General features: G+C 44.9%; 1 protein-coding gene across 1 annotated transcript in view; it reads right to left on the bottom strand.

The window, feature by feature from the left end:
- Window positions 1–1,142: 1,142 nt before the first annotated feature.
- Window positions 1,143–17,250, bottom strand: part of LOC132459063 (uncharacterized) — an 84,942-nt gene continuing 68,834 nt past the window's right edge. The window contains exons 2-3 of the mRNA XM_060053445.1: window positions 1,328–2,595; window positions 1,143–1,162 (exon numbers count right to left, since the gene is read on the bottom strand). Of these exons, the coding sequence (XP_059909428.1) occupies window positions 1,143–1,162; window positions 1,328–2,579 (1,272 nt within the window). The 5' untranslated portion in view covers window positions 2,580–2,595. The remainder of the gene's footprint in view (window positions 1,163–1,327; window positions 2,596–17,250) is intronic.

Genomic DNA, 17,250 nt, shown 5'->3' with positions numbered 1-17,250 from the left:
ACAACTGCTCTACCTCCTGAGCTAAACGACCCCAGCCACCTCTCCGCTGATTTATTACCTCCGGGTCGGTCCGCATCCGCCCTTTTTGCTTTCTATACATTCCACTCCCTTCTCCAAACACCTTCTCCCTCTGATCCAACCTGTTGTCTCACCAGTGCTCTGTGTACCAAGATGTAATGATATATACCACATGATATTCCGACGCGATGGAGAGTCTCCAAGAACCACAGAATCACCAATCCCAGCGGTGGTTCTAGGTTTTTTCTAAAACAGTGGACATGGGTTACATACAGGAACCAATTACAGAGTACATCCAAACGCACAAATAATCTATTAGGCACAATGCAAATTCAATCTCTTTCTCTCTGTTGTCTCTCTGTCCAGCCCCCACCTGCGGGTTTTTTCATTACTTACGTTCCTTCTCTCTAACTCTCTTTACCTCTCTTTATCTACTTCCTTTGCTTTCACAAATCTCCATAACCATTTTCACTTTCAGTAATCCTTTCCTTTCCTTTCTGGTTTATTCGTTTTTTGGACACTCTCCAAAACTAGATTTATTGATCTTAAAAAGGCCATCGAAAGATATGAATCTCCCCAAAGAAAATTCTAACCGGAAAGCCTTCCCCAATCTCATCGCCACTTCTCGTTGCCAATCTACACACTCTTCCTCTTCTCTGTCTCACTCTTCACAAATCACTTCATCTGACCCCTCTAACTAAACTCAATGCTAACTCTTTCTCACTCACTCACTCACTCACTCACTCACTCACTCACTCACTCACTCACTCACTCACTTATTCACTCACAACTTAAAATAAGAATTCACTGATTCTCATCCTTGGAGCTGTCATAGGCATCAACTGCGTGTGTTCCGAGAATCCTAAGGTTTTGGTGAATTTACCTGCCATGGGGAGGTGAGAGGCATAATTTGGACCTACGCAAGTGTAAGTGGCTCCAGTGTGTGCCATCATTGGCGTGCCTCTATAATTTATCAGAACCTGCAGTATTGGTTCCTCATCAGCTTGTTTTGTGATTGCTACAAGCTGACCCTCCCCCTGTGGATTCTCTGGGCACCCCTAGTATCCCTGACCCATGAAGGGACCCTGCTGTCCCCGGTTGTAGCTCCCTTGATCTTGCCTCCCCTAATAGCCGTTACCCTGTCCTTGTTGGGATGGAAAAGGGTTAGTGAAACAATTTCTCTTAGTATGTCCTTCCTGGTTGCACCCATAACATATTAAAGGACCTCTGCGTTGTCCTTGGAATCCTTGCTGTTGATTATTTCTATTCTGCCCTTGGGACCCCTGTTGCTGATTATTTTTATACCCACCCATTGGGTTCCCATTGTTATGTGTGTGTATATTTATGGCAGGTGGAGTGGGTGACCATTGGCTCTGAAGCTGTTGTACTGGGGGGGAGAATGCCTGTTGAGGAGGTTGGGTTTGTGGTGCGCCCTGCTGGACGGCTTGCAGTATTGTATCAACAGACTCGGAAACAACCGCCTGTTTTTTCTTCTCCTTTTCTCTTTTTGTGAGTTCTTCCAACTGAAGCTGAGATAGCTTCCTCTGCACCTCTTTGCTTTGTTCCTGTATTTTGTGTTCATTTTGCCGATATTTGTCCACTGCATGAACCACATGATCGCAGAAGTCTCTGTGAGATTTATTTGTAACCAGTCCAACCACATCATCTAGCTTAACTTTGATTGAGCTAGGTAGAATCTCTATCACAGAGTTTCTGAACATGACCGAAAACACAGGATGGATCTCAGGATCCTCATCCGTCTCCAAGCGCCATCTGTCCACTTGGGCCTGGAGGTAGGATGCAGGATTCTCTGTGTCATTGATGGGGAGGCCTCTCATGTTTTTATGATCGATATGGGTAGGGAACTCCCTTCTGAGTGTGGTCCACATCGCCACTCTGTAGCGATCAAGCATAGTCCCATCATGCATTACGTCCATTATATCCAACCCTCCATTCCTCAGTACAGACTCCATTTTAGATAACCCCAATACTCTTGCCAACAGAGCTTTCAGGTCCCCCACTGCCATTAGCTTTCCCACTGTGAGTTCCTCAAATGTTCTAATCCATTTAGACGCCCCGTTATGTATGTTAGGGAGTTTAGAAATGACTCCCTCCAAGTCCTGTGAGCCCCACGGTTGATAGTGGACCTGTTGTCCTTTGACTAAAATAGGAAAAATTCCTGGGACGGTATCGGGTGCCTTTTTTCCCCTTTGTGATTTCCTTAGTTTCTCATCTAACTCGAGTGGTGTGAGGCTTAGTACTGATGTACTGCAGCCAGGCTCCTCTGTCGCTGGGCTCTCACTATACCCCTCCCCCTTGAGTTTAGTACTCTTTTTTGTTTGCCTTTTCTGAGACTTCGTCCTCGTCTTTGTGTTTTTTCCTCTCCTTTTCTTTCTAGGAGAAGGCCCTTCGCAAATTCGCTCATTACCATCTTTCACATCTTTATTACTGTGCTCATCACCACTTGTCTCATCTTCGTCCTCATCCTCACTCTTACTATATCTAGTGTCAGCATTGTTACACTCTTCCCCTGCTTTCCTAATCCCCTCATAACAGTCCATGTGTATGGGTGCGCCCCTATTCCCCTGTGTGTTACACTTATTATCTCCTTCATCTAGTGTGACTTCCCCTTTAATTTCTACGTTGCCAGTTAACAGTGGATGCATCTTATTTGGTTTGTACGGCGGTGGCTCAAGCTTCAGAGGCAAAGGTTGAGCCTCTTCTTTCTTTGTGATTATTCTTCTGGCCACTCGTTGTAATGCGCGCCACCTCTCTCCCTCCTCTTCGAACAAAGCTAGCACTAACTTTTAAAAACCCTATTCCCTCATAATGCCAACATCAGAATTAAAATTCACTCAATCGATCCGAGATCAGAAAGCTGTTCAATCGGCCCAAAATAAGAGAAAATTCACTCAGTTGATCCAAGATCAGGAAACTGTTCAATCGGCCCAAAATAAAAGAGAGAGAGTTCACTAAATCGATCCAAGATCAGAAGACTGTTCAATTGGCCCAAAATAAAAGAAACTCACTCAATCGATCCGAGATCAGAAAACTGTTCGATTGGCCCAAACCAAGAGACAATTCACTAGTCGGTACTTCAAGGAAACTTTTTGAAAATAAAAATGAATTCATCAACGGCAATGAATTCCAACCCAGCTTTCTGGGATACTCGTAAACATCCAACAGGCACTTACACATCGACCTGCGGACCTGTACTGTCCTATTGGATCTTTCCCACTAATTCGATCCTCTAGAATACAGCCACAGGACTTTATAATAGGTCTATTTGACCAAAACCTCAAAACTCCAAATAACAACAACTCGTTTACTCGTTTCAAAATAGGGAGCCACAAAAGCGTCTTGGTCATTTAGAACCACAGCGCCTAGGGCATATGTGCGCGCGCACGTCAATCTCTTCCGGAGCTCCCGTCTCTCTCACTCGCTCGTTTATCTATAATTTTAGTTTGTTTGATCAAAGAGACACTTTACCTGCTGCTCGGCGTTCAGACGGGGCAAGAACAGATCAAACGACTCTATCCTATATATGGCAAGACAACTTACCCTTGAGCTCTGGTCGTATGATCCGTTCGCGTCCCGTCCTCTGGCCCGGCAGCTGACGAGTCCCTATTTCATCCTGTTCGTGACGCCAATATAACAGAGATTAATCGAGATTTAAAACACTTAGACTAATTTACGAGAGAGAGTGCAAAAGAAATCGAGGGGTCCGGAGCAAGAATTGACAAAAGACTTTATCGTGCAGAAAAACAACAACGACAACAGCCTGAGTGGGTTTGCAAAGTCACTGCTTGAACTTCGGTCCCAGCCTTACTTTATGCACATACAGGAATTTCTCCACTACAATGGAGGCTCTCCTTGACCCAATGGGGTTTCCGCCTAGTCAATCCTCGTCTCAGCGTGTTATCAACCGCGCCCTGGTATGAGGTCCGCAGGGATTAGCCTTGTTAGCCAAAATGACCCAAGCCTGAAAGGTGGAGGTCAACATGACTTGACCCCGCAGTTCCCAGGACATTTCTGTGCACCTACCATCTGCTCTGAACCCAGACTCAGGCGTCATGTGCTTTCCACTATTTAAAATATAAAGCCTATTAATAATCATGGTTTACTATAGAATATACTCACTAATTTCTACCACATTATTCACTCTCAAAGTAGACCTATTGTTGTTTTAGTTGAGATAATGAATTGCTAATTTGTTTGGGTAAAGCGCTTATAGACTGCATATCCTCTCCACACGGCGGCGGCGTAGCTTCTCCACACGTTCATTTCACACGTTGTTATCCTTCTCCAGGGAATCCTGGCACTATCCACTCGCCATATCCACTCGCCATACGGAACGGCTGCAACTTCTGCCCTGCGTGCATTTCCACCGGGCGCGTTACGGCAGCGGAGCGGCAGCCATATTCACGCGAGATCACGCGATAATCCTTCTCTATACTGTATACCTGGAGGTCCATTTAAGTTGCTGCTCTCTGGGGGCTCCTCATCCTCGCTCTCTGCCTGTTTTTTCTCCATCTCACCCTCATTCTTTGCCTTAGCTGACTTTTTTCCACTTGCCCTGAAGAAGGACGCTATGTCTGCCTCCTTCCTCTTCATTATTTTTCCCTCTTTAATGACACCTATCCAAAATGCAGCATATACTGTATATACCTGACACAATCATAACACGTTCTGGCAACAATAGCAGTTAACAGCAAATAACTAGATCGAAAGTCGATCCGAAGTTACAAAAACAAATACGTGTAGAACAAATCTCGCAAAGTAGTTATCAAATACAGCATAGCATATAGCAATTTTAAGTTTACTATGTTCTCCTCCGATCTAGCTTGCTTATAGCCTTCGCAATATAGATAGTCATGGGTGGGATAGTCACAGTTATTAGAAGACAAAAACAACATCCATTATGATATCATACCTTTCTGTTTTGGGTTTCTTCACTTAGCCGCAGGTGCCGGTGTAAGTACCATATTGGCTCGGCTACCAGATCGGCTCGGGGTCCGTCGTCTGCTGATTACGTCACACAATACGCTATCTACAGCAATAAGGTCTTTTATGGCTTAAATTAAAGAGCCTGTAATGATCTTTCATTTTGAACATAGACCATTCCCAACCTATCTGTATGGATAGTTTTCTTCTAAAAACAAAACATCCATCGGAATCATCTTGGCTGTTAAGATAAGCCGTCCGTGTTGCCAGATTGGGCAAATTTTCAGCCTGATTTGGCTACTTTGAATCACGTTAGGCTGGAAAAACGGGAATATGCCCAATCTGGCAACACAAACCGAAACTTGACAGACCTACTCGCGCTCACACATGTGCTCGCTGTGGTTGCTATGACGACAGCCAGAGCTACAGCACAAAACAGCCAATCACAACTGTCCCTTAGCAGCCAATCACAATGTAGCCTACGCCCATTCAAGCGTACAGCCAATGATATTGTGTAACGTAATCAGCAGACGACGGACCCCGAGCCGATCTGGTAGCCGAGCCAATATGGCACTTACACCGGTCGAAGCGTCAGGTGGTAACAGACATTCAGGCCATTCTTGAGCCGTTTAATTCAAATACAGGCATGGACGCTGGAAGTGGGGGGGCTGGGGGGGCTGCAGCCCCCCCTGGTGGCGAGAGGCTGAATGTGAAATGCAAAAACCCCCGTGGAAATAAAATAAATACATAAATATTTCAGACTATTATTATACTATTGTCATTTTATTGACATAACTCAAACAACATATTTGACTATAAATGTCACAAGCAGTATAAAAACCCTCACTGAAGTCCGTAGGTCCACAATACAAACCGCCCGCGATCACCCCCAGTGGATGTTGTTATGTTTGATCTATATATATAACAAACCGGGCGCAGCAGCATGTTTAGTTCCTAGCCATGTTTTATTACATTAGCAGTCCAACAACTGTACACGCTCATAGCTCTTACGTCGACTATGTTCCTACAACTGGCGCTAAGCCTCCTGGGTAACGTAGTCCAATAAACCTTATCAACACAGATGTCTAATGGAACTACAACCAAGATCGGTACAATGGGGCGTATAGGAAGTGCCCAGGCTCTTCGTAGACGGGCTGATAGTAATCCTTTCCAAACCTGCCTGGCAACAGACGATCGCGTGGAATGACGTGGGAAGGTTCTTGAACATTCACGAACTCGTTCATTGAGCGCGAAAAGACAGATAACACTTATTTTACTAATTACATTTATTAGCGTTCCTAACTTTATATTTGTATTGTATTGCATTGTATTTATCTATTTCCCTACACAGAAATAGCTAAATGTTATGGGGATAACGTGAATAATAATAATTAAAAAAAAATACCAGTTAGTAAATGCCTGCTCACCAATCTACCCATCTATCTATCTATCTATCTATTATCTATCTATCTATTACCTATAATCTATTCTCTAAATTAAATTAAGGAAATTAAATTAACACAAGCTAGCTAGACTATGATACACATTAAACATTCAGTTTACTAGCTAAATTCGATTAAACAATTAAATGCAATACAAATATAAAGTAAAAACAAGTGTTATCTAGCGATCCGTTATCTGTATTATATTATTTCGTCTTCGGCAACATGAGCGCGATTGAAACCTGCCTGGCAACGGACAACCCCTTACGTAATCAGTGGTTCGTTGCCTGGCAACGGACCACTGATTACGTACCCGGTACAATTTTCGCCCCCGGTACAATTTTAACGTGACAGCTGCAGTAATAATCTCTGTCCACGCGGGGCGCTCGCAGGCGAGTCCAGAATGACTGAGAAGGGTCCAGCTGCAGGCTTGGGCGTTTCCGTCATGACACAAAAACGCCCATCGGGCGTTCCCGTGATGACACAAAAACGCCCATCAGGCGTTCCTGTAGCGTTTCATCGATCAATCAAGAAGAGGTGAGTTTCGCAAGGCATGCTGGGTATGCTACCCTTCCTTTTTTGGCGGTTTTACCTCGTAGTAACTTTCCAGACAAAACGAAAGGGTTATGATGAGAGATGTCAGTAAGTATGATATTGTTTATTTGACAACATTGGCTGTGAAGTATTCTAATTTAAATAACTGATTTAGCTGTGGTATCGTTGTATCCGAATTCGAATCCAATATAAATACTCGTGACAAGCATGGTTCGGTAGCTGCAAATGCTATGCTATCTCGTCCATAAACGTAGCATATACTAGCCAGAAATCAGCAACGTTTAAGACGGTTTGTAGGTAGAGGGTAAAGTTTGCAGCGAAGGCTTTGCCGATTATTTTACTGTGAGGTTAACATTACCAAAGTACATTGTGTCACACACCGGGTCAGGTAGTGGCAAAACAAAGGGAGTCCACACATGACATAAAGAGAAACTAGTTTATTAGTAGCCCGTTTTTACTCGTTAAAGTAATAATAATAATAATAATACATTTTATTTATACTGCACTTTATATTCAAGAATCTCAAAGTGCTTCAGAGAAAGAAATACCAAAAAACTATAAAAAAAAAAAAAAAAAAGGGGGAACCTCAAAGAAAGTTTAGTGCTCTTTTAAAGAGATGGGTTTTGAGGTTCCGTTTAAAAAGAGCTGTAGTCTGTGGAGCCCTCAGGTGGTCAGGGAGGGCGTTCCATAGTCTAGGGGCAGCAGCAGAAAAGGCCCGATCACCCATGGTGCACAGCTTCGTATGTCGGGTTTGGAGGGTGTGAGTGGATCCTGAATGGAGTGTACGTGAGTTTGTCGGGGGGGTGAGGAGTTCCTGAAGGTAGAGGGGGGCAAGTCTGTGAAGGCACTGGTGGGTGAGGAGGGAGACCTTGTACTCAATTCTGAGTGAGACAGGGAGCCAGTGCAGTGATTTCAGGATGGGGGTGATGTGGTCATGCTTGCGCACCCTCATCAGGACCCTGGCAGCACTGTTTTGAATGTATTGGAGCCTCTGGATGCTCTTGCCAGGGATCCCAATGAGGAGTGCATTGCAGTAGTCCAACCTGGAGGAGACAAAGGCATGGACGAGCTTCTCTGCATCAGCCAGGGTGAGTGATTGGCGGAGTTTGGCGATGTTCCTGAGGTGGTATAAAGCTGTCTTACAGAGGTGTTTGATGTGGGTGTCAAAATTAAGTTGTGGGTCCATTTTAACACCGAGGTTGGTGACGGATGTGGAAAGGGGGACGTTTTTGCCAGAGAAGGTGATATTGGTGATGGTGGGGGAGCGGAGCTGATGTGGCGTGCCAACAAGGATGGCTTCCGTTTTATGGCTGTTAAGTTGTAGGAAGTTGAGCTTCATCCACGCCTCTATCTCCTCCAGGCAGGTGGTCAGTGTGGATGTTGGCAGAGGGGCAGAAGAAGTGGGGGTTGTCCTGTAGAGCTGTGTATCATCAGCATAGCAGTGGTAAGACAAGCCATGCCTGCTAATGACACTACCCAGGGGGAGCATGTACAGTGAGAACAGTGTGGGGCCCAACACCGAGCCCTGGGGGACACCGCAGGTGACGTTGTTGGTGTGTGATTTTGCTTTGCCCAGGGCAACGTGCTCAGTTCTGTCAGTGAGGTACGAGGTGAACCAGTTCTTTACATTTCCTGATAGTCCAATGGTGTATTGCAGGCGGTGAAGGAGAATATTGTGGTCAACCGTATCAAAAGCAGCTGTTAAGTCCAGGAGGATGAGGAGAGATGGGGAGCCGGTGTCTGCTGCCATCAGGAGGTAATTTGTGACCCTGACCAAGGCTGTTTCTGTACTGTGGCCATAGCGGAAACCAGACTGGAATTTTTCAAACAAGTGATGTTGTATGAGGTGATCCTGGAGTTGTGCTGCAACTGTTTTTTCCAGAACTTTTGACAGAAATGGGAGATTTGAGATGGGCCTGTAGTTGGAGAGGACTTCTGGATCAAGGGTAGGTTTTTTTAATGTTGGTCTGATGACAGCAGTTTTTAATGCAGATGGGATATGGCCGGCCAGGAGGGAGTGGTTAATGATATTGGTGATGAGTGGAGAGACAGCAGAGATGTTGGCCTTCAGCAGAGCTGTAGGGAAGGGGTCTAGTGCACAGGTGGATGGCTTCATTTTCCTGATGACGTCCTCCACCTCTTCCTTTGTGATGCTGGAGAAGGAGCAGAGGGTCTGGACAGAGTCAATCGGTGGGTCAGCAGTTTGAAGGGGCAGGGCAGTAGTGATGGAGAGGTGTGAGCGGATGTTATTCACTTTTTGTTTAAAAAAGTTGATGTGCATGTTGCACCTCTCCGTGGTGACATCAGATTGGGATGGTAAAGGGGGTTTGAGAAGGTGATGGACAGTTGAAAAGAGCTGTTTGGAGTTACCAGGGCTATTGTTGATTATTGCGGAATAGAACCTGGACCGTGCATTATTCAGGGCTTCAGCATATGCCCTCCTGTGTTCCCTGTATGCCTGTTTGTGAACGGTCAGACCAGAGGCCTTGAGTCGCCGCTCAAGGACACGCCCAGCAGCCTTCATTGTACGTAGTTCACTGGTGTACCAGGGTGCGGAGCGCGAGAAGGAGACTGACCTCGATGTTAAGGGGGCGTGGAGATCCAGGAGACTGCTCAGGGACTGGTTGTATAAGTCCACTGAGTCAGCAACAGAGAGGGAGTCAGTTGAGCCAGAGGAGAGATGTTGAAGGTCCAGGGCCAGGGCATCCATGTTGATATTTTTCACATTCCTGAAGTGGATCTGCCGCTTTGGTTTGGTGTGGGAGGAAGGAAAAGGGAGCTCCATTGACACAACTCTGTGATCCGAGACGCCAAGATCATAGACCTGTAGGTTGCTGATGGGGGCGGAGTTTGAGATGACCAGGTCAATTGTGTGTCCTCTGGAGTGTGTGGGGGCATCAACATGTTGTTGTAGGTTGAGGGAGTCTAGCAGCTGAAGAAAATCAGCAGCGGGCTGGCATGAGGGGGTGTCAACATGAATATTTAAATCACCCAGAATGATGGTATTGGCAGAGGTAGTACAGAGTGTTGTGAGGAGATCAGACATTTCCGGGATGAAAGCAGAGTTGGGTTTAGGGGGCCTGTATATGAGTAGAACAGTCATGGGATGGGGGGGCTTGAATGTGAATGCAAGACATTCAAAGGAGGAAGTTGTAGGCAGCACCATGGGGGACAACTCCAGGTCCTGTTTGTGGATGACAGCTAGGCCACCACCGCGTCCAGTTCTGCGGGCTGCCTCCAAGTAACTGTAGCCTGGGGGACAGGCTTCGTTTAGGGCAGAGTAAACCTCTGGCTGGTGCCAGGTTTCTGTTAGACACATGAAGTCAAGTCCTTTTTCCCTGATATGTTCTTCAATCAAGCTGGATTTATTATTCAAGGATTGAGTGTTGAAAAGTTCAAATTTAACCAGTGACTGTGGAGTTATTCTCTGTACAGGTCGCAGAGCCTTAAAATCCACTCCGCGCAGGTTGGAATCCACTCCATGAAATCTATCCAGCCGGGAGTGCGGGAATCTCGCGATGTTATGTCTTTTGCCCTCAGCCGTCTCAGCGGACCTAATGGATGTGATGAAGCCGGCAGGCTGACCATAAATAAAGTTTCTCCCTGAGCCTCTGTGGATATATCGAGGTCTACGCAATAGTCCTAGCTGCTTAATGGTGGAAATACAGGGTGGGATGGAGCGATTGTTGTACTTCAGCAGCTGTGGGGCGAAGTACGTCAACATCGAACCTGATGTTGAGTGATGTTTGCCTGTTAGCAGCTAGGTACGGACCCGACGCATCTGGGGAAGAGCTGGGAGGCAGTGCAGAAAATCCACGAGACAGTAGAGACAGCTTAGCAGGTTGACCAGGGCATATTCCTCACCAGGATCGCCGGAAAAAAAAACGCCAGCAGTGACCAGGAAAATGTCACATCGGCTACTTGTTTTTAGCCGTTACTAGGGAAACCAAAATAACAAGTGAGCTACACGGCTCTTCACAATAACACAATAACACTGGAACAACTAAAGACAGTCCATAAGCTTGCTTTTCGTCGCTGATGTAGCTTGCAGGGAACCAAGTAGAGATAATATGTCAACAAAAAATCACTTTTTAAGTAAAATTGGCCAAAATTGGCCCAAAAATTGCTTGGAAAAGCGGCGAACAGACAGCGCCAGCGTCCTCTCCGTTTGTTGCCAATACACACAGTCCATTATCAGCTTCCACTGATAGATTACCATTTTATTAACCAAATGGTAAGGTAGTATTGGGGGGCAATGCTGTCTTGGCAATGTGCATTCCTGGCTTTAGCCAATGCAATGGAGTTCTCCTTGCAACGTTTGTTTAATTGTTTGTTGTATGGTCTTGTACCTTTTTTACACAAATATGACCGCAATTGTTAAACGTTCTGATGACTTTATTCTACCCGGTTGACGCAGAAAACGATTGACGTGGTCCGTAAATTCCCACCACAAATCCTTATACACAATAAATCAAGGTTAACCTACCTGGAAAACTCACAAGATCATCTTTCACTTCCTCGAATGAAGTTAGGGCTTATAACTTTGTTTCTTGACGCAAACACAAACCATCTCTCTCTTGACTTCAAGCTGTGGATGGGTCGTCTTCTCCGGTGCTTGAGCTGTCCTTCACTCTATGCGTCAATCACGTGTGCAGTGCGTCTTCCGTCAACAACGTGCCATGCTTGATTGTAGCGAACAATTATTTTGTAACTGTAACTTACATATGCAATTCCTTTAATTTACGTGTCAACACTTGCTATATATTATTTATAAATATATATTATATAAATTATAAATTCCAAAACTTTCCTCCTTGAACTGAACTCCGGCGCATTCGGCAATCGACTTATGTGGACTTCCTGTAAACACGGACCTCCCGGTAATGCTTGTTAAACTGTCTTTTTAAATAAACTCCGGGTTTGCAAACTAAGTTGTTTGTGCTTCGTTTTATGTGTAGGGACCCTAGTCATGCTACTGCAGAGGTTTGGTGCTATTTAGTGGTTCAAAAATGCGGATTTAGAAGCGAAACACTATGCCCCAAGTCAACAACATGGACGCCAAACATTGCGCCCGGCAAACTATAATACTCGATTTTCAATGAAAAAGGTATCTGGGAGGCTTATTTGATGGGTTTTAATGCCAAAACAAAGATCCTGGGTTCAATTTGCGCCGGAATTACACTTTAAGGTGTCAGCTTGCATGGTAAGAGGCATGAAATCGCGGCCACGCTGCTTCGTTGTGGTGACACACGCATCGGATTAAACTGTGCATGTAAACGTACTAGTACGTTTAAACGAACTAGTACGTTTACATGCATGGCATATCAGAGAATTCTGTCAGTTCGGTCGCGGCGCAACGAATGAATAAAGATCGTTAACACTCTGAAAAACAGATGACAGATGTGCCCGAAGTTACTACTTTATTACCTCGTTGATGACCAACGTTTAGGAAAACATGTACTTTTAATTCACCCTTGGGTGAAATCGAAGCGTAGTGTGCACTGAATGCGTGTTGATGATGATGCATATGAATTGCAACTTACACGTCTTCCAAACCTTTTCAGTACCCTGGCACATGCTTTGTCCAATGGACCATGGAAGGGACTTTACTTCGCTGACGAGGTAAAACGTGTGACTGGCGCACGATTCATTGCATCTAGTAGAGTGGCATTCACTGGTAGACAGGCAGGCCTCTTTATTGTTTATTATGATTTAATGAAGTGTTCCTATGTGACGCTGATGGGCCCTGGTTGCTGCTAAATGCTTGTTGAAAGTGCATTGTGCACTTTTTGTATGTAGCTACAAAATGAGGGTGGATATCACTTTATAGTTTATAGGCATTATATACTAATAAGCATCATTGACAAATCACATTCCCCTTTTACCACCACCGGACGCACCTCACCAGTATCAGAGCAACAGCTGTGGGGTGTTTATGCTGATGGTGAGATGCATTATTTTCAGAAATGATGACTAACTCATTTGTATGTTAATTTCCAACCCAGTCGCCAAGAAAAAACGTTGACGGTGTACATTTCCATGAACACTGGATACGTAGCATTTCAACGTAAAAAATAGCGTGTTATACATACAGTATCCACGCGTGCCGCTGTGGAGGGGGTTTCGGGGTTTGGGTTTCACGGCTTTCGCGGCAAATTGTGGACACGATTGTTTAGGGGGGGGGGGGGGGGGGGAGGTAGACTGTTGTTGACCGGGGAGGGGGGGAGACACGTTTGTTGAGGGGGGGACACGATTGTAGGGGGGGGAACAGGTTAGTTGAAGGGGGGGGGGACACGTTTGTAGGGGGGGGGGGCACGCTCGACAACGAGAGTTGGTTTTTATTGAACGCTCGACAACGAGAGTTGTTTTTTATTGAACGAGACTTCAACACGGAACAGCTGCACGAAACGATGGTCACGTCACTCTCGGTGACGGTGTCGACAACAATGAACACACGAACAATGTTAATAGAACAACACACAACCACATAACATCCCGAACCCATTGACCCCACTTAATCCTAACAACAAAACAAGTTAACAAAAACCCATTTGTCAACTGACAACCCCAAGTCCCAGAATCCCCCGCGGCTCCGGAACACGGCGTAGCCTATATTAATCTTTATTATCTGAATGGGAAATGCAATATTTTAGGACAGATACACCATTAAACGCGTTTCTAATGACATTTCTAGCGAGAAATGTACATTTTCCTTACATAATCTTCAGTCAGTGAATGTGTATGATCTTTATTAATCTTTATTATCTGAATGGGAAATGCAATATTTTAGGACCGATTCACCGTTAAACGTGTTTCTAATAACATTTCTAGCGAGAAATATACTTTTTACTTGGATAATCTTCAGTCAGTGATTGTGTCTGATCTTTAGTTTTATAGTTTAGGATTTGATCGGCTCGCTCGCATGTTTCAACGACGTCAGGTTGTTAGGGACGCTGCTTTCGCTAAACTAGCAGCTCACGTGCTTCCTGCGTTTGTGTTATTAAACTGTTACTTTATGTAACTTTTAATGATATCATCTTGTTAGAAACACGTATATCTGAGAGCCAACCCAGTCGCCAAAAGCATACGTTGACAGTGTACGTTTCGTGAACACTGGATTACGTCGCATTTCAACATAAAATAGCGTGTTATACACACACACACACGCACGCACACACACACAAGCACACACACGCACGCACAGACACACAGACACACACACACACACACACACATGCACACGGTACATTTCGCTGCTAAAACAACAACAACAAAATATTCCCTCAAATATTATTACTTTCAAAACGTTGGCCAAAATGGCCAATAATATCATTTTTTATTTGGGATGCTTCTAGGACATTTTGGGTGGATTTTGAACGGTAGGTGGGCAGCACGTTTTTTGCAGGACCTGGCAATCCTGCGCTGTTGCCCGAGATCTGGATCCACCACCCCCCCCCCCCCTAAATAAATACTATGGCAGAATAAAGAATAAATTCATGCATTATCATTAAACTTGAACATTTGTTTTTACCGTAGATTGGTGGAGGGATGACGTATGTTGGCCAACCCGGAAGTTAGCGTCGCCCTGGGTTCCCTTGACAAAAACCCAACAGGTTTTTCCATTGGATTTTGGATTATTGCAGAAAAATTAGCATCTTTGAAGCACCTCCTCAAAAACTGAAAATAAATAAATAAATAAAAATAACCGTTTTCCAAAGAACGAAATGTAAACCAATGCATTCTGAATGGGAGTGTTTCTCCGATTTTTCTATGCTACAAAGAACGAAATGTAAACCCATGCAAATAAAGACATAATAATTTAAATATCATTAATCTCCTGAGTGTGTTGGGTGGTATTCTATTTTTTTCAACGGGGCTGCATCCAGTCACTTGACCGTCATGGTTGCTTTGGTGGTTGTTATCGACCGCCCCCTCTAATCCTTACATGGCTCTAAAAACCACGCGGCAAAGGAGCTGCCGTAAATTGTGTTGTTTTTGTCGTAAACTGGGGTCAGACGGTTAAAAAATAGACAGATATTCCGAGGTATCCTTAAAAGGCAGCTTGGATGTTTTTATTTTCTGCAGTTTAGACTTCTTCTATAACCTATTTTTGAAAGCAAAACACCAAGTTCATTGATTTAACGAGGCAGGGTTATTTGAAACAATTTATTCAATAAATATTTGTGAGAGGTCATTCCTTCTCCTGAGTTTGCTTCCTATTTATGTCTAGTGTACACCCCTACTGTCCAAAAGCATCCCCCCCCCCCCTCATATGGATTTGGAGAGTTGTTGCCACGTCCCAGTGGTGGAAGTATCATATAATATGAAAGAGGGCATTCAATTATACTACAATGATCAATTAGGAGGCCGAAGCCCTAAAGGAAGTGATGCAATAGGTGACTGAGGCGAGAACATTTAAGTAAACTGTACCTTGGGGTCTCTTATATATCAAAGGGGGTTTCAAAGGACGCATACGCTTCAACCTGTGGCTCCAGCCCTACAGGAAATGACTCAGCAAGTGCTCCATCTCGTTGCACCTGCACCCAGTGGCTCGCTTGCAAGATTTTGGCCTGAAGTTCTTCCCAGACCTATACCCTAACAGTCCAACATGCATATCTGAGAATCAGGCCTCTCTTCAATAATGACAAAATGTATGTAACGTGGACCTCGTCAACGACGATGCCAATGAGGTTTTCCTGGTAAATGCTTGAGGCTAGCATCCATCGCCATGTATTGTTTAGCAGCCAGGACTCGGGGCTGCAGAACAGCAGACTAAAGTTTCCATCCAGAATGTCACAGTCATCATGCACGCCGAGCTGCCCAGCACAAACTCCCAACTGTTCTGCCTCCTTCACTTGGTCCTCCATAAGTGCCACAAGAGGGGAGACGACAACAACTATCGGGTTAGCATTGCTAGCGTTCGCCTTAGCTAACTCCTTCACCACTAACGGAGCCAGCTGGAAAATCAAACTTTTCCCGAACCCGGTGGGGAAGTGCCACAACATCATGGCCACCAACAAAACTCAGCAAAGCTTGTTCTTGCTCCGGCTTTAATTGATCGATTTCCGGCAGCGATCCCACAACAGACCGAATAGCTTCTCTCGTATCCTTCTCCATTGTCTTCCTCTTACTTCAACTGAAACTGGCGCACGACCTAGACGTCATCGTTCTTAGCCACTCCCTCTGTTTGCTGATCGCAGAAATCTGGTTTACATGAAACGCATTGACATTAAGCAGACCCAGACCTAGTACTGAAATGAAATGAAAATTGAGCGGAAGTAGGTAGGTGGGCGGTGCCAGGCTAATCAAGAGGGGTCTCTGGTCGTAATCAGTCGCATGTCCGTCCCTGACCAATCAGCATTCATTAGCAGAATGTTAGCGTGTACGGCCAACAACGGCCCAAACTGTAAGAAATCGAAAGGACATAAGTACTCATTCATTCGACTTTTGAACTATAATCTATATTGAACTTGCGGAATCTACAATAAAATGTGCGATATTTCAACGACAAGCAGGTGAAAGAGATATATTTAGCCGTCTAGCCCCATAGACTCCCATTCAATCTGGACTCGCCCCCAGTGGATGTCTAATGGAACTACAACCACGATCGGTACAATGGGGCGGATAGGAAGTGCCTAGGCTCTTCGTAGACGGGCTCTGGTAGCATTCCCCCGAAAGATGGGCTGAATCCGAATACTTAGTACATACTATTTCTGTTCAGTGTCTACTACTTGACCGTACTACACTTGACAGTGTAGTACGGTCTACAGCTATGCGTAGAACGCCTCCGAACGCTTCCGAACACCGCCGAAACTCCACCGGATGTTTGGAGCAGCGTTCACGCTAGACTTTTTCTTGGGCGAACAAATATCCGACACTATTCCAGAATATCGGACATTTGGAATATCTTCCGGACGTTATTCACTGATAATTAAATAATCACCAAAAGGCCACATTTAAATGACAAACGACACAAACTAAGTAGCTTCGATAAATGCCATTTATTAAATTAGCCTAGGCAAAAAAACATAACAGCCATTCTCGGCAAAAATGGTAAACGGGTAAAAAATAATTCTTGAAGGCTACTTTCGGCGCAACTTTCATGGCATGGAAGTGCTCCGCTGCTCGCGAAAAGTTGAAGTCTTTCAACCCCGGCCCAAGGCTCGTTATGCGCATCAGCCTCATCTTTTCCCCAGCTAGGCGGTTTCTGATAGATGTTTTAATCCTGTTTTGGAGAAAAGGCTCGTTCCGCAGGAACACTGGACACAGGGATTGTACTGGCGATTTTGGC

This window comes from Gadus macrocephalus, chromosome 6 (assembly GCF_031168955.1).
Source record: "Gadus macrocephalus chromosome 6, ASM3116895v1".
NCBI lineage: Eukaryota > Metazoa > Chordata > Actinopteri > Gadiformes > Gadidae > Gadus > Gadus macrocephalus.
This window is presented reverse-complemented; position numbering and strand designations above follow the sequence as displayed.